This window comes from Macaca mulatta, chromosome 4 (assembly GCF_049350105.2).
Source record: "Macaca mulatta isolate MMU2019108-1 chromosome 4, T2T-MMU8v2.0, whole genome shotgun sequence".
NCBI classification, from domain to species: Eukaryota; Metazoa; Chordata; class Mammalia; order Primates; family Cercopithecidae; genus Macaca; species Macaca mulatta.
Window position 1 is genome coordinate 40,956,926 of NC_133409.1, and position 22,155 is coordinate 40,979,080.

Below are 22,155 nucleotides of genomic sequence, written 5' to 3' on the forward strand. Positions count from 1 at the left end.
ATGGAGATGTATTAATGTGCAATTGTGTATCTTATTATTTTTTACAGGTTCAGACTTCTTTCCATCGATCCTTTGTTTTTTTACTCTATTTATAATGTATTTGATCTTACAGGAGACTATAATTTTGATGTTAGCTACTTTGCCCATTTTCTTTGTGGCCTTTACCTTTATGTCTTTTGTAGGAAGGTCTTTTGCTATGGATCATTGGTATATCCAATCAAATATTTTCTGACAATTTGACAGGTTTGGTTTTTCATGTTTAAGTCTTTAATTGCAATTTATATTTGTATAATGGATTTTGGAATGAATCTAAGTTTAACGTGGTTGGGTGTTATATTTTGCAGATGGCTAGCCTTGTTCTAACATCATTTACTAACTATTCCATTTCTTCTCCACTCATTAAATCATCAACTTTATCTTTTACTAAATTTTTATATACATGTTGATTCACTTTTAGACTTTTTTCTGTTCAATTTTTTAAAAATTGTAGATAACTACACCAATATTGCAATACTTTACAATGTACAGCTATTTAATCGCTATAAAAGACGTCTTCTTCTATTTTTCTCTAAGCAGATTTAACATTGTTGACTATATTGTACATAGTTTTCCTTGGATACTGTGATACCACATCCTTCTTTTTATCCTCATATATTGCCACTTCTCAATTTTATAATAGGCTTATCCTCCTTTCAATACTGGTATTCTTTTCCGTTTTCCCCCAGACCCTCTTCTCTCCTCACTCTAAGCACACTTCATGAGCTAATGTGCTTAATTTCACCAATATGATGCTACCCAAAACTGTTCTTCTAGCCCAAGTTTGTTTGCTTTGTTTTGTTTTGCTAAGTTTCATAGCCACATATCCATCTTCACTTTGATGTTAGGTTCAAAAGTGAACTTATCATCTTCCTTGCCTGATATAGTTTAGATATTTGTTCCCTCCATATCGCATGTTGAAATTTAATCCCCATTGTTAGAGGTGGCGCCTAGTGGGAGATGTTTGGATCATGGCAGCAGATCCCTCATGAATAGTTTGGTGACGTCTTTGCAGTAATAAGTTCTTACTCTACTAGTTCTTGCAAGAACTGATTGTTAAAAAGAAACTGTCAGCCATGATGGTGGCACATGCCTGTAGTCTCATCTACTTGGAAAGCCAAGGCAAAAGGATTGTTTGAGCCCAGGAGTGTGACGCTGCAATGAGCTATGATCACACCACTGCACTCCAGCCTTGGCAGCAGAGTGACACCCTGTCCCAAAAAAAAGGGAAATAAAAGAAAATGGTTTTGGACAGGAACGGTGGCTTACACCTGTAATTCCAGCATTTCGGGAGACCAAGGCAGCAGGATTGCTTGAGGCCAGGAGTTCAAGACCAGCCTGGGCAACATAGCAAGACCCTCTCTCTAAAAAAAAAAATTTTTTTTTTAAAGAGAATATAGACAGTTGAATTGCAAAGGAAAGAAAATGACTAAAAATGGTCATTTCTATAAGTGATGGATCATGGGCTATTTAAGAAGATTTAGGATGAAAGTGAAAATAAAATAAGGTTACTCCTTTTAGATTTTAACTAATAAATTTTAGAAAGTGGGGTCATTTCAAATGCTGTTCTTCAAAGAACACTTTGAAGTATTTGTTAAATAATGGTGCCTCTGCAGACAAGTTAGTATTTTAAACTTAGTAGTCTTAGATTAATATTACTGTGTTTGGTGGAGATAATCGGATAGATACTGGGAAAGACATTGACATAGACATGGACATGCATATAGATATAGGTGTACGTATATCCCTGAAGTTTTCTCAAGCTACAAAGGGTGAAGTATTTGTATCATGGGAGAAGACAGTCAGCAGTTACGTCTAGGAAATGGGGATGCTGGACATTGAATTTGTTAGGACACTTCCTATCATGAGTAACAGAAAGCCAACTTAACCTCAGACAAAAAAGAAAATTCACTGACTATCATGACTGACTGTATTAGTCCGTTTGGGCTGTCATAACACAATACCACAGACTGAGTGGCTTAAACAACAGAGATTTATTTTCTCACAGTTCTGGAGAATGGAAGTCCAAGAATAAGATGCCAGCAGGGTGGTATCTGGTGAGGGCTCTTTTCCTGGTTTGCAGACAGATACCTTCTCTCTGTGTCCTCACATGGTGGAGAGACAGAGACCCCTTGTGTCTCTTCTTCCTCTTTTGAGGGCATCAGCCCCATCAGATTAGGAACGCGCCCTTTTGACCTCATTTAAGACACTTGTCTCCTTATAAGCCCTATCTCCAAATACATTAGAGGTAAGGACTTCACCATATGACTTAGGGAGGAGGCATAATTTAATCCATAGCACCAACTGTTTTTAACTTGATTTCTGAGAGACCATTATCTTGGCTGTGCATCTGCCTTCATGGTGCTCCTTCTTGATCTCCTTTGCTGGATCCTCCTCAATTTCGCATTACTTAAACAGAGTTTAGCCTTGGGTCTATTCTCATTCCCTAAGTGATCTCATGCCCTCTCACAGCTTTCAATACTATTTCATTTGTCCGTGGTGCTCCAGAGTCCTATATAAGCTGCCTACATAAGATTTATACTTGGATGTCTCATAGATATTGCAAAGGTAACATGCTATCTAGCATCACCTTAGTTAATGACAACTAAACTCAAATAGGCCCTAGTGCTCTTGGCCATCATATTATATTTCTCTGGTAATTTGGGCTCTTTACTCTGTTGGATGACATTTTATATCTCCTTTCCTCAAACCTTCATCACCTCCCCATCCACTCTCTTAGACAATTGTTATTTCACTGAGAAATTAGAAGTCACAGAGAATGTTCACGTACAATGATGGTTGCATTGCCATTGCAACCCACCTACCAACACCTGTACCATTTACTTTGCTTTGCCTTCTATGTCTATGGATGAAACATTCACACTCTTTTCCAAAGCCAGTAACTCTGCTAGTTATATATCGCTGCTGAAGCAAACTAACACTAAATTAGTCCCTGTTTCTCTAGGTGGGTTTGGCTAGGTACTTTGCTTAAAATCTCACAAGGCAAGAAAGCAAGGTGTCAGTAGGGCTGTATTTTCTGGAAGCGCCAGGGAAGACTCTGTTTCCAAGTTCATTCAGGTTGTTGGCAAATCCAGTTCCTCGCAGTCGTAGGACTTAGGTGGCTCTTTTCTTGCTAGCTGTTAGTTGGGGGTCCAGTCTTTACTAGTAGAGACCTCTTTTGGGTCCTTGCACATGGCTCACAACTGAAAGAGACAGCAGCATTGTGTGAATCCTTCTCAAACTTGGAATCTCTCTGATTTCTGCTGCATCTCTCTTCTGCTTCCAGCCAGAAAAATCTGCTTTTAAGGTTTCATGTGATTAGATTGGGCACACTCAGATAATCCGGGATAAAATCTCCCTACTTTAAGATCCAGAACCTCAATTAAATCTGCAAAGTCCCTTTTGCCATGCAATTTAACATGTCCCCAGGTTCCAGGAATTAGAGTGTGGACATATCTGGAGGGCATGTAGCCTATCACAAATTCGATTTGTGCCCCAGCAATTTCCTCCCTCTCTTCCGCATCACCAATTATTCCCCTCAACTGCATTGTTTTCCATCAGTGTACAACATGCTGATATTCCCTTCCAATGACTGCTCCATTTCTCTGCTCTCTTTGGGGCAAAACACCTTGAAATAATTGCCTAGACTCTCTGTTCCCAATTCTTCTTTCGTTTTCCTTAACCTTTCAACTTTCTACTACACTCAACCTTCTTTTGTTAAAAAGAAACAAATAATTACACATTCTAAGTTTAAGGGTCAATTTTCAGTCTTTATTTAAGTGTCATTTAACACAACTGATGATTGAAATGTTTAATTTACCTTCTAAGAAACCATCCTCTCTTGGTTTTTCTTATACTTTCTGGAGGCTCCTTGTCAGTCTCCCTTGCTAGTCCTTCTTTATATTCTTGACAACATAATCATGGACTGCCTGCAGCTCTTCTATCTGCACTCATTCCCTTGGTAATCATATCTAATTTCATGGCTTTAAGTACTACAGGTATACAGTGACTTCCAAATTTATATCTTTAGCCCAGAACTGTCTCTTAAACTCCATGCTTATATATTCCACTGCCTAGTCAACATCTCCATGTAGATATCTTACAGGCAAGGTTAACATAGTCAGTATCAAACTCTTCATCTTTCCCACAAAACCTGCTCCTCCCACCATCTCTTGGTCAGTGCTAGCTCTGTTCTTTTACTTGATGGAACCCCACATTTTGGAGATGTCATTGGCTCCTCTCACTAATCTCCCTCCTTTATACTTAGCACCCAATCCATTTAACAAGTCTTATTGTCCTTAACACGAACACATAATTAGAAGTAAACCACTTCTAGCCTCCTCCACCAAAGCATCGTGGTAGACACCACGAGGATGTCTGGCTTGTTTATTGCAGTATATCCTTTATCACACTCTCTTCTACCTTGACCTCCACATGGTTGCCAGAGCGATCCTGTCATGACGTAAGTCAGATTGCTTCATTCCTCTCCTTAAAGCCCTGTTTCATGCAGACAGGAAGCCAAAGTCCTTAAATGACCTAGAAAACTCTCCATGATCTGTCACCTCTGCACCCATTGCCATCTCCTACTACTTACCAGCCAAATACTCCAGTCCCCAGAGCCTTGTACTTGATGTCCTCTTGTTTAAAATGCTCTCCCTATGCCTCCCTCATCAACTTCCCATTTGTGTCCAACATCACCTTTGCAGTGGCACCTTCTCTGCATTCTCACTTTAATATTGCAAGCCTCTATCTGACTAGTGACCCTTCCCTCTCCTGTTTTTTGCTTCACAACATTATTACCACCCAATATCCTATATAAATTTTTTATTTGTTGTTATGACCATTCTCCTTTCAGAAGAATCTAAGTTTCATGGGGTCAAAGAATTACGTGTTGGAGGGTGTGTATGTGTATTACATGTTTTCACTGCATTCTCCCCAGCACCTAGAACAGTGCCTGGAACAGAGTACACAATCAAATATCTGTTGCTGTTCAGTGAAGGTCCAGATCTGTTCTTTATTTCACCTCAAAACCAGGCTCTTTTCCCAGGCTTCCCCATGTCAGTAAATGGCAACTCTAGTTTGCCCAAGCCAGGAACCTGGAAATTACTCTTGATTCCTCTCTTTTTCTCACACCTCTCATCTTCAAATACTGCCAATGCTCTCTGCAAATACACAGGCCCCTTTCCAAAATCTGGCCCTCCCACCTTCTCCACTGCTCTCACCCAAGTCCAAGCCATGATGCGCTCTCACTTAGGTTAGCACAGTGGCCTCATTTATCAGTCTCCCTGCTTCTACTCTTGCTCCCTAGGAGTCTATCTTCCACAGAGAAAAGAGAAATCTCTTCAGAATTCGTGTCGAATCATAAACATTCCTCAATTTAAAACACTGTGATAGGTAGGTTTTCACCTTGGAATAAAATCTAAGTCCTGTGTATGGCCTGTAAGACATGTCCTGATCTTGTCTCAGACATACCTTCTGAAACTTCTTTCTTCCCTTTGCTCATTCTCTTCAAGCCACTCTATTTCTCTTCCTGTTCCTCGGCTCTGCCAAGCACTCACCTGTTGTGGGACCTTTACATGGCTTCCTTTGCGTGGGATGTAGAGGCCCACAGTACCTGCTGTGTCCCATCATTCAGGCCTCTGCTCCAAGTTGCTTTATCAGAGGGCTGCCCTGATCATCTTTCCTAAAATAGCAAACACACACCACACACACACATGCACGTGTACACACACACCTCATTCTCCCACCTTATTTTGAAGCCCTCATTACCACCTGACATTATACTTTTACTTATTTTTCTTTGGCAATTTCCCTGCTTCTCCAAAATGTAGACTCCATGGGGGAAAAGAACCATCTGTTTTGTTCACTGTTGTAACTTCAACACCAAAGATAAACCCCAACAGTTACAGGGTTGCTTAATCCTAGTGCCTAGCCTCTCTGGGATATAGAAATACTTTCTTTCTCAAAGAAACAATATTAGCATTTGAAAAAGGAATGTGGACTTTCCGTAGTGTTGTGCCCACCCTTAAAACATTGTCTGCCTCAGAGCAATGGAGAAATCTGATTGGCCTCTGTGGGTCCCATGCCCCCTTGTGGCTCTGTTGTAGGAATGGGGCTGGGGGGAAAGTCCATGCAATCCATAGAAGAGAGGAAGGAAAGTTCTGCCCCCCATGCTCCCCAAGAAAAGGGCTGTGAGCAGAATTCGGGATGGGGAAAAGGAGGATGATGTGGGGGAGGCAGAAACAACAGATGGCAACTATGGAGATTTTTCCAGAGTGGGAAGAGTAACCCAGGGATAAGCTGGGATCCCTGGTAAGGGAAGTATTCCTAAATAACTGGACCTTCATGCTTTTTGGGAAAGAACATGCTGAGGCCCCAGGAACACCTGCATGGCATCACCATAGCCCTGTTTCTTGAATGACTCCTGCTGGCATCAGGAGGCACCTCCCTGGCAGGGACAAGCCCGAGGCTTCACCACAGAAGCTGGAGGAAATGCAGGGACCCATGGCACAAACTGACACCGGAGTTCTATGTTTCATTGCACATCATTTTGTTCACCAGTGCATTTGCACGATTCTGCCTCTATGGCTATCAAGATTAATTAACAACCCATTTTTAGGTACGAGTAAAAATGAATTAGGTAAAAAAAGAAAAAAAAAAAAAAGCAACAGCTGCCAAGTGAGCATGTAGCACACATTCACAGACGGAAAAAATCTACATCTTGCTGCTATGATTTAGCTCAGGGTTTTATATTTAATTTTTGTTTTGTTTTGCTTTTGTTTTTATACACCTCACCACAAGGTATTTTAAATTCTTTAAATGTATTCCTGAATATAGAAAATGTTTCTTGGGCTCTCCTGAGAGTGGGGTGCCCAGGCTGACCACAGGCACACACACATTCTTCCCATAGTACAGTACTTTCAAATTAATAGCACATGCAGAGGAAAAACTAAACCCTTTGACGTCACTCTTGAAATGAGGAAACATAAACAGAAAAGGCTCCACTCCAGTAAGCTGCCAGAGTTGAAGCCGATTGGTCTCTGCTTTTCCTTGCCTGTGGCAACTGACAGCACCTCCCAGCCTAGCAGGCCGGCGGCTGCTCACCCAGCCAGTCAGTTGGTCTGGGTACTGCAGCAGACTCGGCTCTGTCCCAGCACTTGTCTAGGAGAAAAGTGGTGTTACTCACCCAGGGAGAGTCTCTCTTTCTACCTTCCCTCTTTCTCGATCTCCTTGTGTGCTTTTGTGTATCTTTATTCCTTTCCTTTTTTTTCCTTTTTTTCTTTTTCTTTTTTTTCTTTCTTTTTTTTTTTTTTTTTTTACTTAATTATATTCCTAATCCTGGATGAAGTTGCTGGATTCTGCAGCACAAGTCTTCATGAACAAGCAGCACCGCTCAGAGATTTCACGGCTTTCAAAGGTCACAGAACTGCCACTATGGTTAAATGTCTTGTTTAATGGTTGAGGTATGTACAACAAATTTAAGCGGCAAGCTCAGTTTTCTCGAGAGAATAGAGTCACAGAGAGATGGCAGGATTTTTATTTAAAATGAACCTGTACATATATATATTTTTTGTCTGTGATTGTTACTACAGCAACCAGCTTTTGAATTTCCTTCCTTTTTCTAGGCGAACTGACTAAACATTATCACTTACCCTGAATTAACCGTTTAAGGGCAACAGGGTTTCATTCCAACCAGTGTAATGAGACTCCGGCATTTTCACTGCACTTTGAGCCCACACTGAGGTGGTCTTTAAAAAAAAAAAAAAAAAAAAAGCATTATTTTTTCTCCAACATAAATCTTGGAGTTGGGTAATTTTGATTTTTGGTGGGACAGGATAGGAAAATGCTGGTAAAGGGATTGGTAAGGTTTGCAGAACAGGGAAGCAGGAAATTAGTTTTTTTCTTGAGTTTTTCATGTTGGTTGATAGCAGACTTCAAGATGAAGAAATTAGTGACAAGAAGGGAAGAAACTGATCGTGAGACTGAAGGTAGAAAAAAATCAATAGAAGATGTCCAAAAAATGAATTCTGAAAAAAAATTCTTCATCACCTTGTTGCATTTTTCAAAAAAATGTTTTGGATTCAGAAGTCCAGGAGAGATGCAAATACTAAGTTATATGACCAGAAATTTAGATACTATTATTTATAAAGGAAAGTAAAACTTCTTTATTACCACTGCAAATTTGCTAATTATCTTTTCCTACAATAGTTGAAAATGGAGTCATATTCAATTAGGGGCTTAAGTGATTGAGCCTGGGGACTAATTAACCATTTAAAAATTCTGTTCTTCATGTGCTCTAGCCAGAGTGACTATTGCAATAAGAGTAAACCTTTTTGCACCAGAGGCAGGCATATGCATTCGTGTATAGTAAACACACTAAGTGCTGCAGGAAGCTTGGCAATTCAACACAGGGCTAATGTTGTTTTCAATGGCACATTATTATGTGTTAAGGGGGATCCCTGCTAAAAATCATTCCTATCCAAAGAGTCTGTTTGTGTAACAGCAATTTAAGTAATATATGGTTACCATGGATTTCCTTATTACCCTTCTCAAAGTTATGCAATAGCGAATAAGATGGGATTATTTGAAATCATAACCCTGTTCCAAAATTTCTAACTGATTTTCTTAAAGTTTCTATTCTCAACATTGAGAACCTGAAAGCTTTAAAACTGGGTCATGTCAGCAGTAATATTAAGCACGATCTCAAACAAGAGCTGTATTTCAAAGGGTTAAAAAAATTAACTGCATAAGACTGTAATGTACCAAGTTAAGAACTGCAAAAATATTAGCTCTGAAATGCAGAGGATGTGCCGTGAATGGACAATTGCTTTTCTGCAGCGCCTAGTGGGAAAACAAGGACTTTGTGTGTTGCAAACGCATAACTGCAGCTCCTCCATTTCCTCTGCTTTATCTTTTATTACTGGCTGGTGAAACAAAGACGGGTGTCAGTAGTTACGTCTTGATTGACATTTTCTCCAATAAAATGAAGTCACTTTTTGTCTCAAGTAGAAATCCACAGTTAACTAGTTGCAACTCCAAAAACTGTATCTGTTTTGTAAGAATTTTTACCTGACACTGTAAGCTGTCTGATTTCAGAATGTACTCACTCTCTTGAACAACATGTGACAAAATCAGTGGTGACTGTCAGCAAATTAGCTGGGAGAAATGTTTTTTTTTTTTTTTTTAATTAAGTGATTTAGGGCAAGGGTGGAAAAGTCTAAGATGTGTCAGGGACAGGCATTAATTTAGGGAAAATAATTACACTAGTGCATCTTTTAATGCCTTACACATTGTTCAGCACAAAGCTACTCACTGTCAGTTCTCCATGAAAACCTAGTTAAAATGTTTGCCTAGAATTTACTACCTTTCATGTACTATAAATTATTTAAATAATTTTGGTTTTTTCAAGTGTTTTTAAAAAGCACTTTTGGTGTCAGTCCAGCCTAAAATATAATCTAAAAATCAAGTCAATGATACAGGGAAGGACATTTCAGACACTGACACTTTAGTTTCAGCCAAAGGACATCTTAAATGCAAAAGTAAAATGACCAAGTTTCCTCAAAGGGGGACTGTACCACCTGGAAAATGCCTCTGCCTAGTAATTATTCTTCTGAAGTCTAACTTGCTGTTAGCCAGGCCCAAATCACAGGAGGAAGCTGTTTGTTGACTCACAGGAGATAGTGTTGGAAGGAATTGATTAAGTGGTAAGCTAATCCCAAGGAATACTAAAAGGGCTTTGTTTGTATTAAAGAGAAGTGTCAAATTTAAGGATCAGAATAGACTTTGAAACATCTAAATGTAGAAGCTAAGAGGGAATCTAAGTAGTTTGCCTCACATCATTGGGATATATAATTGATTGGAAACTCTATATAAAGAAATTCTTATCTAAATAATCCACTATCTTATGGATTCAGCTCTGTCTCCCCCGCAAAAATCTACAGCGAAGTAGGTGTCTGTGTTCTAGAGGGTGTATTTGGCTGAGGAAGACAGGACTTGGTATTTGGAAATGTCAGGTCCCTCTCGCAGCACAAAGACCATCTCTAATCTCTATTTACACCTCCTCACGGTGGCAGCCCCATTTCCCCTAAGATTGTCCTTTGGGGAGCACTTCCATTGTCCACAGGAGAATAGCCGTGGGCTCAGCACCACTGGCTTCTACAAACATCCTCAGTGGCTCTAGGTATCCCCACTTTGACTCATGAGATGGTGCTACTGTATATTAGCAGTCTTTAACATGGTTTACATGCAAATTTGAAGAAGAGAAGGGGAAAAGGGATGTAGAAACCCAAACTGACTGAATACCTATTTGTACCAGACATTGTTAGAAATTTGAATACAGAGAGTGAAATATGTCAAAGTTCTTGTGTGTGGTCAAGGCATGTATACTTTCTACTTTCTCAAGAATCATGTAAGGATCTAAATGAGTTGATCTGTACTTAGAGAGTGATTTCATGAAGTGCACTAGAAAGGGCAGTGAACAGAGGTAGTGAACCAAGGTGGTACATTCAGGCTCTAACGAGCTGGGTGACTCTGAGCCCCTAGCTCACTCTTGAGCTCAGTCTCCTCACCTGTAAGAGCGACTGGTTGTGCTGGGTTATGTCTAACACCCGTTTTAGATCAGAATGTTTATAGTATTCTTACTCTCAACCTAGAATTTTTAAACTCCATTTACATGTAAATGTAGAAGTGTCAAACCTTTATTTCAAAAATCGTTACTACATGTTTCCAGGATGTCAAGGGCTGTGCCTGTGAATAAGCAATGATTCCCACGTTAGGAAGCGTATTCTGGTTGAGTATGAATATTTAAACAAATGACTGGAGTCTGTACAGAGAAATGAAAGAACAAAAGGAGAAGTTTGAGAGAGAGACAGTGATGGAAAACTGCAGAGTAGGCAGCTCTATGCAATTTGGAATTTAAGAAAAAGGTAAATTGTATTTCTATTTAGGTATTTATTTTTATATGATCTATAATGTGATTAATTAAGTACATTGTTATTATTTTGGAAATCATGTATTTGCAATGGTGTTCTTAAAACTTAGAATGTTAAAGAGAGCCAAAGTTTCCCATAGGTTGATTCAGCTGCTGTACAGGCCTGAGTTGGTAAATCAAATCTGTGCATTGGCATCGTCTACATCATTCCTTGAGCTTAAAACCATAGGAGTTATAGAAAGCTGGAGTCTTTAGAGAGCACTATGGGCAGCCGAGGTCCCAGCAGGCATTCGAAACAAGCCAGCAAGGTTCATAGCTGTGATGGTCTTGAACACTGGCGCAATGTGGTGTCAACATGGCAGGAAATTCCCTCAGTGTTAGGAAAAGTCTCATGGTGGCTTGGAACTTCGAGATTACTTATGGGAGTGAAGACACATTTCTTCAACTCCAGAGCCCCAGTTTCCTCATCTTTAAAACAAGGCTGTTGGATGCCCTTTTTCTTTCCAAATTCTATGATTTGACCTGACAAAATTAACACTGAATCATTAGCATGTGTTTACTTTTATTTTTCCACCTCTCCCATTCCTTATTTCCACTACGTCTCTCTGTAGTTTGCCTTTACTCGGTTGTCCACATTTACACAATTTTACCTCCAAGATAATCTTATTGCCAAGGAAAAGCAAAAACAAAACAAGGACTTGGGTTTGAGAATTTCTCCCCAGAAAGACTATCACTCGCCTGAGACAGTCCCCTCTCTCTGCTCCATTTCTCTTGTATCAGGTTGATGTACCCCTCTGTGACTGTGACACTTGTAGATAAAGCAAAGAGGCATGCTTTGTGAAAATTGTAGCTAGGAACTTTAGTGTTAGAAGACAAACGTCTTTTTCCTAAATGCCAATCACTGTCCTGGATTTTCTATATTACTTCACTTAATATCTTCTCAACTCTAATTCTGATTTCTTTAGAGAATAAATGAAAACCTGTTGATAACTAAGTTGAGGGAATCTTCAGAAGAAATTTTTGGTGAATTGATTGTCCATTGAGTATCTGCTCTGAGACCTTGCCCCGCTGGTACAGGGTTGCTGCCGCTTAGCTAGTGATAAGACGTGATGCAATTCAATCACCGTAAGTGAGACATTTCTGGAATTCTGTGTGGCTCAGAGTGTTCTAGCTGGTGTCTCCTCTGAGTGAAGTTTACATTTAACATCTCAAGCATGGAGAATAGGGAGCTGATTTTGTAGATTTGGATAAACCTAAAAACAACATAACAGAAAACACACAGAAATCTATTAAGCAATATATAATTCTTAATACTACAGTATAAATATCCCAACATTTTAAAACCTTAAATCCTTTCATGAATGCTTTACGTATTTATATGTATAAAGTACAGAAGTATGAAAATAATGGCCACAATCAATATACCAGTAAAGAAACTTTGTCATGCATTTAAAGTTCCTTCCTTTCTGCTCTCCCTCTCTTCTTTCTTTCCTTCTGCTCTCTCTTGCTCCTTTTCCTTCCTTCCTCCCTCCCTCCCCTAAAATTTTTGTAAAAATTTTAGAATTAACTTAAGATTCTTCCCTAAAATAAAACACTGTTGGGATATAGATCAATTTGGGAAGACTGGCATCTTTTCTGAGTCTTCCAATTCATAAACATAATGTATCCTTCTATTTATTTAGGTGTTTGTTGATTTCTGTCAGTAATATCTTCTGGCTAGCTTTACGGTCATTTTACACATTCCTTGCTAGACATCTTACTAGGCACTTAGTACTTTGATGGTATTCCAACTGGCATCTCTTCAATTTCAATTTCCTTCTGCCCTCTCTTGCTCCTTTTCCTCCCTCCCTCCCCTCCCTCCTTTCCCTCCCTCCCTCCCTTCCCTCCCCTCCCTCCCTCCCTCCCTCCCTCCCTCCCTCCTTCCTTCCTTCCTTCCTTCCTTCCTTCCTTCCTTCCTTCTTTCCTTCCTTCCTTCCTTCCTTCCTTCCTTCCTTTTCATTCTCCCTCCTTTCCTCTCTCTCTTTCTCTTTCTTTCTTTCTTGAATCTGTTAGGGAAAGAAGGCAAAAATAGATTGGTAATGAGGTTTTGAGTTTTTCTTGTGTAAAATTTGGAGTAATATTTACTTTTTTTTCCTAGTGGTTGGTGAATTCATATAGTTTTTCATTAAATTTCCTGCTCAGATTTTTTTCTTATTAATACCTTCTGTGGTCTACATAGTCATAATTCACGTACAAATAGGAAGCATATAAAATATCCTTTCTACAAGATGAAAATTATCCCCACTGCTTTAGACATGCACAAAAAAGGATTCTGTTCAAAAATGAAGTTTATACATGACTTAAATATATTTAATCTCTAAGAATCTTCTTTTGCTCTGGCATAGGGGTGGGGTCCAGGACTAGTCTGGTGTGAGGAGTATGTTTCCATAGGTCCAGGCATAGACATGGGGAGGCTACCATATGCCTGGGTTGGTCAAAACTTGATACCTGAAGGTACCAAACGGTCAATGTTTTACATTCTCTTTGACTTTAGCAAATCCTTGTCTAAGAACATAAAGAATTGTTTATTTTTGCGTTGTTTACAACCTAAACAATATCAGAAACAACTTGAGCCTAATAATAGGTGAATTACTGAAAAATTATTGTAAAATCATACAATAGAATACCATATAGTCATTTAAAAGAATGAAGTACCTCTACATGCAAAAATCTGGAATGATTTTTCAGATGTATTAAGTGGAGGGGGGAAGCTACATTAACAGTTGTATAAATACATAGATACATTCATGTATACTTATTAAAAATTTCTGGAAATTCAAATTAAAAACTTAACAAACAATGCCTCTGGAAAGAGAACTTGGAGTATGGGATAGGAACAAGGCTTACTTTTCTTGTATATACTTTAAAATTGTTCAACTTTCCCCTCTATAAATGTATTACATTTATAATGGGAAAAAGTTGCTGACATTTATTTATCATGTGATATTTTAAAGTGACTAGAAAAATCAGAAGGTAAAGGAAGAAAGAGTTCTATTTTATTTTATGTTATTCGTTTTATTTAATTTAATTGCTTTTTGTTTGTTTGTTTTTGAGACAGAGTTCCGCTCTGTTGCCCAGGGTGGAGTGAAGTGGCATGACCTCGGCTCACTGCAACCTCCACCTCCCAGATTCAAGCGATTCTCCTGCCTCACCCTCCCAAGTAGCTGGGATTACAGGCATGCACCACCACACCTGGCTAATTTTTGTATTTTTAGTAGAGATGGGATTTCACCATGTTGGCCAGGCTGGTCTCGAACTCCTGACCTCAAGTGATCCACCCGCCTTGGCCTCCCAAAGTGCTGGTATTACAGGCGTAAGCCACCACGTCCAGCCTGAGTTCTGTTTTGCTTAAAATTTCTTCATTAATTTCTTCCTTTGACCCTTACTAAATTTCTCCCATGTGCCTTTGACGTGGCTAGGGAGCAGAGAATTCCCTGGAAGTAAGAACCCTGGAAGCCAGAAGATAGGGAGCCCTATCACTCTTGTTTGAGTAACTTTGGGCCAATCAGCCCTCTGGGCACCAGCTTTCTCATGTATGAAATGAGGGGCTTGGTCAAGCTCAAAGTTCAAGCTTAGATCTGGGTCTAAGAAAATTTGGTCTGTTACATGCCCAATTATTTGAGATCTTTCTCCATAAACTGAATAAACATATTTTGCCATACATATTTTACTAGTTTGAACATCTTGGCTAAGTTTTGTTTTAGAATTGGTCAGTTCAGTTTAATTTTTCCTATTAACTATACATGCAAAATTTGTATTTATTCAAATAGTATTTGAGGAAATCACACATCATAGACTTTTAAAGTAAAATTATACTATAATATCCGTTACTCATAAAACAGTAGAAAACATTATATTAAGATGTACAGCTTGTGAAGTTATGCAAGCAACTAATGCTTCTTCTGTTTGGATATGATTTATACATTTCTTGGTTTTCCAGGAGAGAAAAAAAGAAAGACCTTCATTTCCCTTTCTCATTATGCCACTTGCCAGCTGGGTCCAGTCAGATGAAAGAACTCAGTCATTCACAAAAGTGTAGAAAGCATTCTTGTAAATGGAGATGCTTCAGTAGTACAGAGGTCTAAAGAATGCCTCAATTTAGAAAAGGTCATTAAATCTAAGAAAAAAGTTATTTTCGATGTGATAGAAATATAGTGTGTTTCCATGTCCTTAAGATGAGTGTTCATGCTTTTCCAATTAAACAAAAACCTAATTTCAATTGGGTTTTTAGCTTCATTTGGAAAAATGTAGGTATTGCTCATTTTCCATATTTAGTAGGTTTTATTTTCTGCTTTTCTAGATCTTCATTATCGTATTTGGAGTAAAAAATAATTTTTAAGTTAAAATAATACAAAAGGAACAAACATAAAACAGGAATTTGTGTGATAGCAGTTTGGAATGACAAAAACTAACATTCTAAACTTTTCCCTATAAATCCCTTTTAATTATTAAAAATCACTAAGTATTAGAAATATAGTTCAATAGCGTTTACATAAAATAATTGAGAAATATTGTTCTCTTTTTCATTGAATGTGTTGCCCCAAGTGCCCATGTGTGGGTGCATGAGAAAGGCCCTTCTTAAACTTGACAAAATGCATATAAAAACTTTGTATGTAGTAGTAATAAAAAAAAAATCAAAACATTGAATATAGCCTATTTAAAATATATTGTCTCCTTTAATGTAAGTCTTTAGAAACCAAATAATCAATACATCTATTGGATTAAATGGCAATAATGAGTAATAATTTAAAATTCAATTTGCTTATTTTGTGTGAAAGGAGAAAAGGAAAGGCAGGAAAAAAAAAATGAGGTTTCAATTTTTTTCAAGGAGCATTGAACTTGTAACTTAATGCCCTGAGTTCAAGTTCCAGATGCTAGGAATGATACTGTTGGCAAGTTATTTAACATTTTTAGATTTCAGGTATCTAAAATGTAAATTTAAACCTTTAGGTTCCAAAATTTCTGGCTTTCCTATGTAAGTAGTTACTCAGTTCATAATACAAATGTCCTGTAACTCTCTAGAACATTTCTGTTAGATGGGGATTTGTTATGCCCACTTTAAAGGCAAGGAAATTGAGACTCAGATAGATTGCAGCTAATAGTTGAAATTCAACCTCAGCTTTTTGCTGACAGTTTTTAATTGTTTTTATATGCTTAAAATCCATCCTTAATCATTCTAAGAATGAGTTAGGAAACGTTTTAAAATACACAAAACATAAAAATATCTGTTTTGAAAATGTTAATCTACCCACTATATTTTTAGAAATGAAGTTCAAATATATAGAAAAACAGCATTATTTCATTTTAAATGCAGTCACAGTGGATTAATCTGATACTTTAAACTTCAGAATTTTGCTCTGAGAGGCAGGAGAGTGCATTGATCAGCAGAGCCATAATTTGGTGACATTCAGTATGGTTCATTTATTAGCTCTGTGACCATGAAGAAGTTACTTAATCTCTCTAGGCCTCGCTCTACTTATTTGCTAGATTCAGGTGTTTCTAATATCTGCTTCGCAAGATTCTTGAGAGAATGGAGTGACTTTTTATTTGTACAATGCTTTGAACAGGCTTAGAACAGAGTATGAAAGAGTAAAACTTCATGTTAGTGTATCAACTGGTATTATTTGCTTTCAAGTTTTAGAAATTATTTCATGGAATTATAATTATTTTGTTTACAGTGTTGCTGGTGCTTTAAACATTTAAGAGAAATCTTGTTTAAAAATCTTTTTTTTTACTTTCTGAATTAAACTATAGCACACATAACAGAAAATTATCTAACATATAATTATGCACCATTGAACCCCTACATAGAAGTCAAGAGAGTCAAGAAATAGAACATTATTACATGTTTGGCACCTGAGGAAACCCGTCATGCCTCTTCCATTCTTTCATTCAGTATTCTATCTGAAGACTAGATAGGTTGTTGCCTATCATTGTATTTTGTTCATTTTCATTGTTGCATGATGTTTAATTATCTGAATACACAGTATTTACCATTCTACTGTAGAAAACATTTTAATTGTATCCAGTTTTTAACATTATGAATAATGCTGGCCTGAGTATTCATAGGCCTGTCTTTTGGTGCACATGTACAGGTATATCTGTTGAGGTTATACCTAGGAATAAAGTCGCTGGGCCACAGGGAATGTTTATGTCCAAATTTAGTAAAAATTTCAAAATTGCTCAAAGTGGCTAAAATAATTTACGCCCCCACCAACAATATATGTTCAGTTACTCTACTTCCTCACTGGTAACTTACCTTGGTTTTCATTTTCACTTCCCTGATTACTAACAGTTTGAGCACATTTTCACATGTATATTGGCCATGTAAATACCTTTTTTGTCAAGTCTCTGATCAAGTTATTTTGTATATTTATAGGATATTATACATACTTATATATATATTGTATACATATTTGATACCTTTGATTGTTATATATGTTACAAATATTTTTCCCTGTTTTATTCTTCTCAAGATTGTTTTTATCATTTTTGATTCTTTACATTTTCATAAAAATTTTAGAATTAACTTAAGATTCTTCCCTAAAACAAAACACTGTTGGGATATAGACCAATTTGGGAAGACTGGCATCTTTTCTGAGTCTTCCAATTCATAAACATAATGTATCCTTCTATTTATTTAGGTGTTTGTTAATTTCTGTCAGTAATATCTTCTGGCTAGCTTTACGGTCATTTTACACATTCCTTGCTAAATATCTTACTAGGCACTTAGTATTTTGATGGTATTCCAACTGGCATCTCTTCAATTTCTATTTTTAACTTTTTGTTACTGATACATAGAAAAACAATCAACTCTTGTATATCAATTAGTTATCAGCAATCTTGCAAAACTCACAAATTCCAATACGCTATCTATAGATTATTTTGCTTTTCCATAGAGCTAATCAGAGCATCCAAGAATATTGGTGGTCACCGATTTTCCTTTTTAATACTGATAACTTGTTTTATTGTACTGGATAGGATTTTCAGTGTATTGTTGAAGGGGTAATTGTGACAACATTATCTTGTTTCCAGTCTCAGAAAGAAAGCTTTCAACATTCTACCACTAAGTTTGATATTTTCTATAACATTTGAAAGTTTCCTTTCATTCCTAGTTTGCTAAGCATTTAACTTATTAAATGTTCTTTAAAATATTGTCATATGATTTTTCCTTTTATTCTGTTTATAGTAGGTGATTTTATAATTTCAAATCAAACTGAAATCCTAGACTAAATCTAACTTGGTCATGATATATTATGCTCGTTTTGAAAATCACTGATTACTCTGTTTCTGAATTGCTAATAATTTTTAGGATTTTGAAACTATGTTGATGAAAACCATTAACCTAAAATTATTCTTTCTGGTTATGACCTTATCAAGGTTCCATTGGCTTTATTAAATTAGTTAGGAAATATTACCCTTGTAAAAATGTTCTGGGAGAGTTTTGTAAGTTTATTTTTTTTCCTCAAATATTTGACAGAAATTGCACATAAGTCCATCTGGGTCTGAATATCTGTGGGCAACTTTTTAGTTACACTTTTAATTCCATTTATTTTTATGGGTTATTCAGATTTTCTATTTTCATTTTCAGTTTTAGTAATTTCTCATGGATTTGTTGTTGATTACTTCTTTTTGAATACATACATTTAAAGAAGGAAATTTATTTTTCACAGTTTCAGCTGTCTCCTCTAGGTTTTAAAATTTAGTGTCTCTATTAGCAGTTAATTCAAGACAATTTCCACTATAATTTGTTTTTAACCCATAAATTATTTAGAAGTACATTTATTAATTTGCAAACAAATTGGGATGTTCTAGTTCTCTTTTTGTCTTTGTTTCCTAGTATAATTCTACTGTGCTTACAAGTCATACTGTATACCATTAAGATCTTTGAATTTTTTGAATCTTGAATGTATAACCGAATATATAGTCAACTTTTCTAAATGTATTACATGTGCTTCAAATAAATGTATTCTGCAATTGTTAGGTATAGTGCTCTATAGATGTCAATTAGAAGATTTATTCATCGTATCATTGAAATCTTTTGTATCTTTGTTGATTTTCTTTGCTTCTATTAATTACCGAAAAAGGTATATTAAAAAACTTCATGATTGAGAATTATTTTCCTTTATTTTGCCATCATTTGCTTATATATCATATTGAACAATGTAAAATTGCCATTTTTTAGCTCAAGGTTGAATATCAGCAATTTTATAAAATTTAAACTAGTATTTTGATACTGTGCTGTTATATCCTGCCTTCACAGTAGGGGCAATAAATACTTGGTTCTTGGGGAGCCAAAAAACTCTTAGACATCATAATAGTTTGTGACCTCCTAAAAAGGTTCAGTATATAAATAGATATTCAGTCAATTTGGCATTAAAATTTCCTTGACTAGGGGGAGTGCGATGAGGAAAAGAAATATCTAAAATGGCTCCATAAGGGAGCAGGATGATAATGGAAAAAAGGTTGAGAATTCCCTATAAACAAATTTAGAACTGTTGTAACTTCCTGGTGAACTGAAATTTTACCATAATAAAACATCCCTTCAATTTTTTTTTGCCTTCAGTTCTCCTTGGGCTGATACTAAAATCTGTAAAACTAGCTTTCCATTGCTTAGCAGTTGCATGGCTTATGATTTTTTATTCTTTTAGTTTTACATTTTCTATATGTTTATGTTTTAGGTGTGTCTCTTCACAAGCAGCGAATAAGTAAATTTTCTTTTATCATTCAATCTGATATCATTCAGTCTGACTATATTTGCGTTTTCACTGAGTATTTAATCCATTTATAATTAATGGAAGCAGTGATATATTTGGGTTCAAATATGCTGACATACTGTGTACAATTTATTTATTCTTCTTGTTCTATGTTTCTTTTTCTCTCCTTACTTTCCTAATTACGAATTAAGTATCTTTGTAATTGCACTGCCCCCTTTCCATTAGCTTTAGCTTGTTATTTTTACATTATTTTACATTGTTTTACTGGTGACTATTGCGGTTACAGGATGCATCTATGACCTAATACCAGCAGAATGCATATTAGTACTTTTATTCCTTTGCAGCAAATTTGAGAACTTTGGAATGTCTTAGCTGCTTTTTACCTCCTAAATTATATGCTACTGTTAGGTATTTAACTTTATATAATGTAAATCTTTGAATAATTATATATTATTATGGTTTCTTACAATTACACATCTTCTTCATTCCTTCCTGCATCTCTGAGGTCACATATAGGATTTCTTTTAGTGCAGTGATGATTTTGTTTAGATTTTCATTTTGTATGAAATGGCTTTATTTTACCTTTATTTCTGATGTGCACTTTCGTTGGTAATAAAATCATAGATTGCAATCCCCCCTTCCTTACTTTAAAATATTATTGTATTGTCTTATCACTTTTATTGTTTCTGTTGATAAGTCAGAAAATAGTCTTTTAAACGCAATCTGCCCTTTGCCTCTGTAGCACTCTATTTTCATGTTTGATTTCTTGTTTTGCCATATGATTACTTAGGTATGGTTTTCTTTGCATTTATCCCAATTAGGGCTTGTATGGTTTCTTAAATGCATGTCTTGATATTTTTCAACAATTTTGGAAAATTCTCATTAATTATGTCTTTCAATATTGCTTCTGCCCCATTCTCTCTAGCCTTTCTTAATGGGACTCCAGTTACATGTATGTTCGAGTTTTGAATGTTTCTACTCCCATTACTTACCTTCAATCTCTTTGTTCTTCATTTTGAAGATTTTCTTTAGACCAATATTTTTATTTCCCTAAGTTTTTCTTCATCTGTATCTAATCTGTCATTTATCCCATAGTAGAATTTCTTAAGTTATGGTATTTTTCAGTTTTAAAATTTTTAGGGATTTCTGGTCATTTCTAGCTTTCTGTCAAAATTCTCAATCTTGTCTCTCGTATCCTTAAACATATTCTGCAAATCATTTTAAAACTTTTGTCACTTTTATTTTGATTTCTTGAGTGTTTATAGCTATTGGCTGCTGCTGCTGCTGCTGCTGGTTGAATCAAATTGGCTGGTTTTCATATACCTGGTTATTTTTGATGAAGCACTAGGCATTGTGTGTGTGTGTGTGTGTGTGTGTGTGTGTGTGTGTGTGGAGAGAGACAGACGGAGAAATTACTTGAGGCCTAGTATGATGTTATCTCTCTAGATAGGATCTACATTTGCTTCAGCAGTTACCAGTGGTAATAACAATCTGTCTTAATCTGATTTCACTTTGAATGAATATATATGAGGTGCTTAAAACAGTGGTTGGCACTTAATAAGAAGTCTGCAGCTATTCATTTTTATCTATTATTGTTTTCTCTGAAAGATATGGAAAGAGAGTAAGGGTAGTGAGGAGTAGTGAGCAGTGCATAGTGAGGAAAACACTTACAGTATTAAAATACTCCAATATGGACTAGAAGTAAATATTCAAAAATTTTTATCACTTTGTTGTATTTTATCTTGTATTTGAAACAAATTGTATCTTATTTTCTATTTAGCAGCTTTATTTTAATCATTAACTTTAAAAAACAAAAGTAGAACACACATAATTAGAAAATTCCAGCTGTTCAGAAGGGCATAAAATGAAAAGTGACAATCTTCCTCTTCCTCTCACCACCACCATTCACCTCAGTCTCTATTTAAAATTGTTTAGAATTTTTTAATATATTCATTAAAAATGTGTGTTTTATTTGTACCCATTTCTACATGTACTCACCTACCCTTTTGTACAATTAAGAAATACATTTTAAAATGAGAAGTATTTATCAAAATCATGAACAAAGTAAATAATAATATGTTCACCTTCCATATTTCATTGTGGCCATTATAATATTATGCAAACATTTCTTTACAAAAGCATTACAATCTCATCAGAGTAATAAGCTTATTTTGCAATTGTTACTTGCCAGTAGTACTTTAACAAAGCATCATTCTGAGGTTGCTAATAGGCTAGGGAGATCTTAGGTCAAAGAACTACTTGTTATAGACTCTGCCTTTCATCAGTACCTCACATTTTCCATCAAATATATCTGGCAAAATACATTATTGAGCTCCTGATTTATGGCTTTCGTGCGTAGAAGTTAGTGTTTTCTTGTATAGTCACTGATATAAATTAGCTAAAATTAGCTCATAGCAACTTTCTTCATTATCT

General features: G+C 36.3%; 1 protein-coding gene across 1 annotated transcript in view; it reads left to right on the forward strand.

Annotated features, from left to right (window-relative positions):
• The first annotated feature begins 7,150 nt into the window (after positions 1–7,150).
• The window catches only part of PDE7B (phosphodiesterase 7B), a 333,398-nt gene continuing 318,393 nt past the window's right edge, over positions 7,151–22,155 (forward strand). Inside the window, exon 1 of the mRNA XM_015137382.3 lies at positions 7,151–7,499. Within this exon, the coding sequence (XP_014992868.1) occupies positions 7,479–7,499 (21 nt within the window). The 5' untranslated portion in view covers positions 7,151–7,478. The remainder of the gene's footprint in view (positions 7,500–22,155) is intronic.